The sequence below is a fragment of the Zingiber officinale genome, chromosome 1B (assembly GCF_018446385.1).
Source record: "Zingiber officinale cultivar Zhangliang chromosome 1B, Zo_v1.1, whole genome shotgun sequence".
Lineage (NCBI taxonomy): Eukaryota > Viridiplantae > Streptophyta > Magnoliopsida > Zingiberales > Zingiberaceae > Zingiber > Zingiber officinale.
Window position 1 is genome coordinate 141,728,941 of NC_055986.1, and position 10,654 is coordinate 141,739,594.

Below are 10,654 nucleotides of genomic sequence, written 5' to 3' on the forward strand. Positions count from 1 at the left end.
TTTAACGTCATCGCTCGACGGTCTTCAAGCCGGGGGGTTTATAGTCGTCGGTCCGACTCTAGAGTTTAACGTCGCCGCTCGACGGTCTTCATGTAAGCTCACTACAACAAAAACCTTCATAGACATCGGTTTTCCACTGGTGTCTATTTCATTTTCGACCGATGTCTATGAAGCCGATGTTAAAAGTCTGTCATTTTAGACATCGGGTTAAAACCGATGTAGTATCACTTAACTACACCGGTCTTCGAATCGGTTATTAACCGGTGTAGTATCACTTAACGACATCGTTTCATCAACGGTGTAAAACCGATGTAATATTGTATGTTAATAACACCAGTTTAAGCAGTGGTAAATGACCGATGTAATATTAGTTAATAACACCGGTTTTGCAGCGGTGAAAAACCGATGTAATATGTATATTTTTTTACAGCACAAATTTGATTTCCGAAACAATGAAAAATCGACAATAAAAAAAAAATACACAAATATTCACAAATTATACAAATATTCTTCATTCAATAATATCCATAAAATACACAAATATTCACAAATTATATAAATAATCTTCTTACAACAATATCCATAAAATATCCAAACATTCTTTTTACATCAAAAGCTAGCTAATAGATATCAAAATCAAGGTAGAACATTCTTTTAACACATCAAGGTAGAACCGCACTTCAAATGTAATCTAGCATGCATTCAGCCCACTCGAATCGCACTTCATCAATTTCAACTCTGGAGTACTTGAGATTTGTAAACTGTAAAAACACATAAATCCACCATATGTCAAATAACTAAAACAAATGTGTACATATATCAAATAAAATAGAATACTGAGTTTTTAAAGGCTGCTGTGGAAGATAACGAATATAACATAGAATCTAAAACTTTCATATATGACACTTAGTTTATGTTGCTTAGAATATAACATAGATAATTTGCTCCTTCTAATTCAAGTGTACAGATTGATAAGAACCGACAGCATCATACAACAAATTACTAGGCATGATAATGGTTGAACAAAGAAATATGACTACACAACAAATCCAGTGAAGGAAGCATAGAAGAACAAAGCTACCTCTGATGAAGAGATATACTATTTATTGTACTACCTCTGATGCCATCTTGGTATCCTGAATATCCTGCACTAAGCCCCCTATTTTCTGTGATTTCTGCTACCAACCAGAAGAACTTCATTGTGATTTCTGTGATTTATTGTACTATTTATTGTACTACCTCTGATGCCATCTTGTTCCCTCTATTGACAAGACCATCAGCAGCAGTCTGCGAAGAACTTCATTGTAACCGGCTATCGCTACGACAACGGTGTAATACAAGAGAAGTATATCAATTTCCAAGAAGAGAAAGAAGATGATAGACAAATTATATGACTTTCTTCCATTAAATGAGGCAATATGCAGTAACTCTCAAACTAGCAATGAAAATGGCAGATATAGTACTCTACCTGTTGCTTGTATATAATAGCCAAGTTGTTGAAGGGCGCAGATATCCCTGTTGTAACTGCTAAAGTTGCCTTATAGAATGATGCAGCAACACTCATCATGTTGTTGCATGAAGAGAAGTTTCATTAAGAAACAAAAATAAAGTATCCGCACAGTTGTCATCAAACATTTCTAAAGCTTACCAATCCATGTATATGTTGCCAAGGCTTGACAATGCTTGTGGATGGTTAGGTTGTAAAGCAAAGGATGACTTGGGAAAAATTATTAAAATGAAGTTATTCAACAAGGAAAAAAAAACTTAAGAGAATAAAAATATCCAAATTAAAAAGTCACCCTATAATGTCCAGCGTCTTTGAGAGCATTCCCCTTTTAATGTGCAAGAAAGTCGATCATTAACTAACCTGGCTCATCATCAAGAAGGATACCACATTTTGACATATTAGACCATTATCAACTTACCAGATTATTGTAAGCTTCAATAAAGGTAGAATCACAGTTGATAGTTTGCTTGTAATGCAGAATTTCCATGTCAAGTTGACTTTGTTCATAATAGATGCCAGCAAGGTTTCCTGCGTCCAAATATCCCCAATGCATAGTTGACATAATAAACTCTCTTCAGAGCATAGTTTGTAGCAAAGTTATCCACAAAATCAAAAAGAGATTAACAGTCCAATGACAAATGATAATCAAAGTGAAGAAATAAACAAGTAGATAATAGGTTCCATTATCACAACAGTTCACAGAACCTAAACATTCTAAAAATACTAAATCTAAGAATTTATTTCAGCCCTGGTCGAAAAGAGTACTCAGTTACTCCACAAGTTTGAGCAACAAGGGTGACTTAGCTATGTGCCACTGTGATGATAACCTACATTGACAGTGACAAAGGAAGAAGAGGAGAGATAAGTGATCATGGGCTTCTTTCGATCAAGGTTTTGTAAACGATCGTGGCAAAAGGGCTACTATTCAAATGGGTGAACAGGAGGAGGACGTGCTTGCTTAGCTTGCAAGAGAAGAGAAAAGAGATGGGCCCGCTTGTAAGGAGCATTCAGGAGTTCAGGGAAAATAAGGAGTGGGTTTTGATGCACAAAACTCTAATTTATCGTTGAACCAGTCAACAGGACCATCCCAGTTTAGTTTAAGCCTGGTCCCACCTCGGTTCGACCATAAGATTAAGCCTAATTTGAACACGAGATTATTTTAAATATATCTATACCAGTTCTAACTCTCAAATATTGATTAATAAATTTCCAAAGGAAAACATGAAGCAAAGAGGTCATCAAATTCATGCCCTTTGCTCCATAATAAAATGGATTAGATTGCTCAATAAGAAAATGGGTTAGATTCTATAGGTTCAACAAAACCTATGGGAACTTAACAGTGGAGTGGAGTGGAATAAAAAGACGAGAGAGAAAGAAAACTAAAATAAAATAAAGAATAAAGCAAAAAAATAGCTATAAAAATAAATAGAAAATGGAGAGGAGTCCTAATGGTGAATGAACAAATTCACACACAAAATTTAAAAGGATCTTTCTAATACTCAGAAAAGAATAAGGGCCAAAGGAATGATCATGAAAGATTTCATGTTTTTAGCAGTTAAATTATAAAAAAGTTTCTAATTTTTAGGACTATTGTTTACTTGAAAAATAGTTGTAAGGATTTTTCAAAATTTTTTCAAGTAAACTCAAAGGAATATTTCAAGTATTGAAGAAGTTTGTAAAAATTCTTTGACATATAATTTTAGGACTATTGTTAACTGCTAAAAATTTTGAAGAAGTTTACTTGAAAAATTCCTTTGAGTTTTTCTCAGAGTTGCATTCTGTTTCATTTTAATTCTCTTCGCCAGGCATCAAGGTTTGTTACAGAGCAATCTTGGCCTCTTTTGATAGGGTTTAGATGGAGTTGCAAATGATAGGTTTGTGACTTTCTACCCATTTTCTATGCTTAAAAGTTGGTTGGTGAACATTACTATACTGTTATGTATATCACACAAATGACAAATCCTTTGAATTGAATAGCAGTTATGAACTGGTTTTTGTCAGACTACATTAGGCATACCCAAGAAAAGTTTTCTTCCTGATAGTGATAATAGACGCTAGTTGGGCTTCATATTCTTCTAGCTAGAACCAAAATGAGAAGAAACTTAGGGAATTAAATCATGTAAAATTCAACAGAAAAGGGTTGGATATAAGGAATATGTTTATGATTAAAAAAAAAGAAGTATGAGCAATTCTGAATCCTGAAGATATTTTGTTATGGAACTAACAGTAACGATTGTGTTTAGTTCAAGCTAATCTTTATAAATTAGCAATACCATATCAGAAAATAATGAAGAATCAATACTCACATAAAAACTTTGAATATGTGAATCATGAAAGATCATGAAAGACTGCCTTGCTTTGCAGTTAACCGAAGCTTGGGATCAGGTTCCAACATCAGCCGAACTAAATTTTTAGCATTGTCAGAAATACTAGGCCATGGTTCCCGTTTGAAATCTATTACGCCCCTAAGAATTGCTTGAGCAACTCCCTGTTCAGTTTTTGCAATTAAGAAATCATAGCTCGTTAGATAGAAAATGTATCTGAAGAAATACAAAAAGTGTATTAATTAATAGACAATAAGTATCTTATTAGCATAAAGTGATAGAACTAATAAAGAATAGATTTATTCATGGAAAGCTTACAGTAGACAATAAGTAACTTATTTGTAGAAAGTGGTAGAACAAATAATGAAGTGTGCAAAATGGATTTATTGATAGAAAGCTTACCAGCCCAAAATGGTGGAACTCCACACAGTAAGATATAGAGTATAACTCCAGTACTCCATATATCAATTTCTGGTCCATAATTCCGTTTTAAAACTTCTGGAGCCATGTAATAAGGGCTTCCAACTATGTCAGAAAATCTTTCACCTAGAATTGGGGTAAAAAGAAAAAAAAAATAAGTAGAGCATGCCCTTATAGTAAAACTAAACTTCAAGTTATGTTATTGAATGGAAGTGATCATTAATGAGACTCAACAAAAATGAAGATCATTAGTATGCATTCATATGGTAACTAATCATTCTAACTTCATTAACCAGAAGAACTTTAAGACTAAAATAAATAGATGAATACAGTAAAAATAAAACTCTCCCTCAACTCCACTGAACAAAAATTGCTTCTTGTTCAAGCAGTGCCATTGCCAATAGTTCACTCCATTCATAACATTATGAACTTAATCGTCTCATTCCAGACACTCAGAGATCAAAATATTCACATTAGACATGAAAACAATCTCAATAAGTGCATTGCCAATAGTTCTTAAAATATTACCAAGGAGGAGAAAATAAGGAAAACATTCTTACGAAGGGTTCTTTTGTTTTAGCAAACTAACTTAGCGAAATGCAAGGAACAAAATGTTAAGTAAACAATGAATTGTGAGATAAATTCTTTTCTTAGAACAACATTAACGGTAATACATGAACTATTTTAGAAGACAACACTAGCATAGATAGTTCCACGGCTGCACCACATTGTTAGCAACACAAAATAATCAGAAAAAGACAGTATCAGTGGAAGAAATGTTATGTTAATTATCAATTCTGAACCTAATCACAGGATTAAATCAATGTGCCCACATCCGTACCTACACAGAAACTTCAACTGGTCCAAGCTTTTCTAATTAGAAAGAAGACACTTCATCAAAGGGGGGAAAAATCAGCAAGCAGTAGAAGATGAGGATGATTTGGACCTGCGAAATTCAAAGTGGCGAGGGTCTTCTGGTAGAACTTCGCGCAGTACAAGCAGCCATACACCATGGGACCTAAAGTGATAGATGATGATCGTTCTTTGTCAATGAAATACGCAGCGAAATCAAGTGATCATAGTGGGAAAGAAGGGAGGAAATGGGGGATGAAGGAGAAAATAAGTGTACCCAAAATGGCGCCACTTCCGGCTTCATCAATGTCCATTATGCAGGGCTTCGCAGTCCATCTCAGAAGGGAGGAGCAGGAGAAGACATACTCCCTTCTCCGCCCAAGTTGCTGCCAATTCCAACACAAGGAACTGAGGAAGGAACTCACAGATCATGAAGACATCCTCAACAATGGTCTTTATGACCACAGCTGCCGCGCGCTCTGAGTAGTGGCCCCTCGCCACAATGCGGTCAAAGAGCTCCCCGCCCTCACACAGCTCCATGACCAAATGCACGACTCCGTCGTCCTCGCACGCCTCCCACAGGTTCACGATGTTGGAGTTCCTCGGCAGGTGCCGCATTATCGCAACCTCCCGCCGCACGTCCTCCACGTTAACCGTCGTCCGCAGCTTCCTCTTCGAGATCGACTTGCAGGCGAGCAGTTCCCCGATGAAGTGGTCCAGGCAGAGGTAGGTGACTCCAAACTCCCTGCGACAGAGCTCGCGATCTAGCACGTACTTCTCCTCGATCCCGCCCACCGCCCTGGCGTCTCCACTAAGAACCACCGCCATTCACTTGGAGTGCCCGCCGTTGTTCTGGCGGAGGTGGTTCTTGTTGGCTAGTGGGCGGGTGTCATGGTCATGATGGGGACGGGGGAAGGTCTTGATGTCCTCCCGGGCGATGGCCTCTGGCGAAAGGCAGTAGTTTCCCATATCGAGCTCGGATCTGATACCTCCGCTAACACAAATCGACCTAACAGCATGGAAGTGACTAGGGTTTCACATCAAATCAACCTCTCGCAACCACAACGAAAAAGAACCATTTTTTCCCTTTTGATTGGGGAAAAAGAGATAGAAGCAACTGAGAAAGCATCCGATTGGGGGAAGATGAAACTTTTATCGCCGACTGGACCAACAAAAAAAACAAGCGAGACTGCGAGCAACGTGGCTGAGGTTTCACAACGCAGACACTTCTCCTCCTCCTCCGTAACCGTGGCCTTGGTTAGCGGAGTTACAGGCGAGATGAGGATGAGAAGCGGAAGCTGCCATGGCGGTAGCTTTATCCTCCGCTTGGTCGAGTGCGAAGTGTAATGAGGACGTTTGTCGGCCGTGCTCCGTCTTCTTCCTCGTTTTGTGTGCTTGAAGCCTTTTGAATTTGATTAGGGAACAAGAAGATGAAATTAGCGACAATGGATAAAGGAAAAATTATCGGAATATGAAGAAGGACTCCAGCAGTGGCAGTGAATGCTGGACCAGAGATGATGAAGGAAAAACTACCAGAATGCGAAGAAGGCCTCCTCTTCTCACCCAAAGGGAGGAGTTGGAGGAGATGCGGTGTGGTTGGACGGAGAAGCAAGGGCGTCGTGTCTTTATCCTGATCGGGAGAGGAAGGGGCATCGATCTAGGAAGGGGAAGAGGGAGATGAGGTTGAGAGAGATGGTCGGAGGTTTAAGTTTAGGTTTAGGCGAGAGAGATGGTCGCGTGGAGGAAGGGGCGCGATATAGATTTAGATTTGGAGGGAACTTCACAATGTTGCAAATTTTGGCTGTGGGAATATTAAAATATTTTATTTTGGTTCATTAACACCGGATTTTAAAAACCGTGGTTAAAATCGGTGTCTATTAACGAAAAAAAGGGCGCTCATAGACATCGCCTAAAAAACCGATGTCTATGAGCTAAAATCTGCGCTCATAGACATCGATTTTTGGAAAAACCGGTGTAAAATACTCAAAGACATCGGTTTTTGCTTAAAACCATTGTTGTTCCACTGATGTCTAAGAGGGTTTTTGTTGTAGTGGCTATCGTTCGACGAATAACGCTCAGACTCTTCGTAATTTTTCTTATCTTCAATCCTGCAGCCAAAGGATACATACGAACGGAACGTACATGAAAGGAATTACATTGGTGCACCTTTTATCCAGCACGGTACGACTGGAGGTGGTTTGCGCTCCATGGTCGATCTAGCCGCCGTTCGCCTTCATCTTCTAGGTAGTAGGCACCCGATCGGAGCTTCTCGATGACTTTAAAGGGCCCCGCCTAGGGAGCTGTCATTTTGCTCACGTCGTCGACCGGCTTCACCTTCTTCCATACAAGATCACCGACCTGGAATGCTCTGGGAATTATATGCCTGTTGTAATTCTGCTTCATTCTCTGCCTATACGCCATCAGCCGGATGGCTGCTTTAGCTCTTTCTTCGTCCACCGGGTCCAACTCCAGCTGCCTCCGCTCGGCATTGTCCTCATTGTAGCTTTGGATCCAATCGGACTCCACTCCGACCTCGACTGGGACGACCGCTTCGTCGTCGTACACCAAGTGGAATGGTGTTACTCCCGTTCCTTACTTTGGGGTTGTGCGGATGGCCCATAGTACGTCGGGCAGTTCGTCCACCCAGCTTCCTCCTATGTGATCGAGCCGAACCCGAAGTATTCACAGGATCTCCCGATTGGTCACTTCGGCTTGACCGTTGCTTTGAGGATACGCCACGGAAGTGAAGTGTTGTTCGATGCCATATCCTTTGCACCATTCTCTAAGCTCTTGACCAAGGAATTGTTTGTCGTTATCTGAGATGAGTCGACGAGGGATGCCGAACCGACAGATTATATGCTGCCAGATGAACTTTTTGACCATCTGCTCGGTTATCTTGGCTAGTGGTTCGGCTTCGACCCATTTGGAGAAGTAGTCTACTGCCACTAGTAGAAACCTCCACTGACCGGTCGCTATGGGGAAACGCCCTACGATATCTATGCCCCATTGGTCGAATGGGCATGATACTGTGGACACCTTCATCTCCGTCGTAGGCCTATGAGAGAAATTATGGTACCTCTGACAAGAAAGGCAAGTAGCGATTGTCCGAGAGGCGTCTTCCTATAGAGTTGGCCAGAAGTATCCGGCCAGCAGGATCTTCCTAGCCAGAGACCGGTCGCCCGGATGACCTCCGCAAGATCCTTGGTGTACCTCTTGGAGAATGTACTCTGCGTCCTCCGAGCTGACGCACTTTAGCAGCGGTCGGGAGAATACCTTCTTGTAGAGTTGATCCCTGATGAGCGTGAACCGGCCGGCTCTCCTCCTCAATAGTTGGGCTTCCTCCCGATCGGACGGCGTGGCCTCTGATCGCAAAAATTCTATTATGGATGTTCTCCAATCGCTCGGGAATGTGAGGCATTCCATCCGGTCGATGTGCGCCACCAGGGACACTTGCTCGATTGGTTGTTGGAGGACGATCGACAAAATTAAACTGGCGAGTTTGGCTAGCTCGTCCGCAGACTAGTTCTCAGCTCGGGGGATGTTCTGTATGACAACCTCGACGAAGTTGGTCTTGAGCTTTTTAAAGGCCTCCGCGTAGAGCCTGAGCCTCGCACTGTTTATCTCGAAGGTCCCTGAGAGTTGCTGAGCAGCCAACTGGGAATCTGAAAATAGTGTCACCCGGCCGTCTCCCACATGCCGTGCGACCTGCAGGCCGACTATGAGGGCTTCATACTCCGCTTCATTATTGGTTGCTCGGTAGTCCAGCCGGACGGACAAGTGCATTCTCTCTTCTTGAGGGGAGAGTAGCAGGATGTCAATTCCGCTTCCGAGCCGAGTGGACGATCCATTCACAAATACTTTCCACATAGGTTCGGGCTCGGGATTTTGCACTTCAATCATAAAATCTGCCAAGGACTATGCCTTAATCGCTGAGCGGAGTTGATACTGAATGTCGAACTCACTAAGCTCCGTTGTCCACTTGATGAGCCGCCCGGACGCTTCTGGATTCAGGAGCACCCTTCATAGCGGGCTGTTCATCATTACGATGATTGTATGCGCTAAAAAATAAGGACGGAGCCTCCATGCGGCCAGGACTAAGGCGAACGCGAGCTTCTCGAGACCAGTATAGCAAGACTCAGCATCTTTTAAGATATGGCTCAAGAAATACACTGGCTGCTCTTCTCCGCCTCCCTTTACCAGTGCCGAGCCGACAGCATGCTCGGTTTATGACAGGTATATGCGGAGCGGCTCACCCACGTTTGGTTTAGCCAGTACAGGTAGTGAGTTGAGATAGACTTTTAGCTCTTCGAATGCCCGGTCGCACTCTTGATCCCACTGAAATTTGGTGGCTCGGCGTAGGATCTTGAAAAACAGCAAGCTCCGGTCGGCTGTCTTGGAGATGAATCTTGACAATGCAGTTATCCGGCCAGTGAAGCGTTGCACTTCCCTCAAATTCCTGGGGGGCAGTATGTCTTGTAGCACTTTCACCTTGTCAGGGTTCGCCTCTATGCCCCGCTCGGTCACAATATATCCCAGGAAGCGCCCGCCTTTTGCTCCGAACAGACATTTTTGGGGGTTCAGTTTGACTCCATACCTCCTCAGTGTTCGGAAAGTTTCCTCTATGTCTGTGAAAAGGTCGGCCGCTCGGAGTGACTTGATTAGTATGTCATCTACGTAGACTTCCAAGTTGCGCCCGATCTGCCCCGGAATACTTTGTTCATCAGTCGTTGGTACGTAGCCCCAGCGTTCTTGAGTCCGAACGGCATCACGTTGTAGCAGTAGGTGCCGTCCGCAGTAACGAAGCTCACTTTGTCCTGATCCTCCTGAGCGAGAGGCACTTGGTGGTAGCCCTGATATGCATCCAGCATGCATATTAGCTCGCACCCTGAGGTAGAGTCTACCAGCTGATCTATCCGGGACAGAGGGTAAAAATCCTTCAGGCAGGCCTTGTTCAGATCCCGGAAGTCAATGCAGACTCTCCATTTGTTCCCTGGCTTGGCGACCAGCACCATGTTTGCGAGCCAGCTCGGGAACTGCACCACCCTTATGTGGCCGGTCTCCAAGAGCATCTCCACCTCCACTCGGATGATGATATTCTGTTCGGCATTGAAGTCCCTCTTCCTTTCCTTTACAGGCCAAGCATCTGGCCGGACGTGAAGCTCGTGCTGCACTATGCTCGGCGAGACTCCTGGCAACTCGTGAGTCGACCAAGCGAAAACGTCGCAGTTTTTCTGGAGGCATTTGATCAGCCTCTCTTTCTGGCTTGCTTCTAGGTCGGACACTATGAAAGTAGTGGCCTCTGGTCGGACAGGGTGGATCTGTACCTCCTTTTCTTCATAAACTAGAGAAGGTGGCTTTTCGGTTATAGCGTTTACCTCGACTCGTGGCACTTTCCGAGCGGATTTAGCCTTGGCTCGGACCATCTCTACATAGCATCCCCGAGCAGCAAGCTGATCTCCTCGGACCTCCCCAACTTGGTCTTCCACCGGGAATTTGATCTTCTGGCAGAAGGTGGAGACGACCGCTCGGAACTCGTTGAGAGCCGGTCGCC

The 10,654-nt window shown here is 42.8% G+C and overlaps 1 protein-coding gene across 1 annotated transcript; it reads right to left on the reverse strand.

Moving 5' to 3' along the window:
* Positions 1-5,406: 5,406 nt before the first annotated feature.
* On the reverse strand, positions 5,407-5,931 carry LOC122042876 (calcium-dependent protein kinase 16-like). Its single transcript, XM_042603257.1, has one exon. The coding sequence runs from the start codon at positions 5,929-5,931 to the stop codon at positions 5,407-5,409; it is 525 nt and encodes a 174-aa protein (XP_042459191.1).
* Between the last annotated feature and the right edge of the window lie 4,723 nt (positions 5,932-10,654).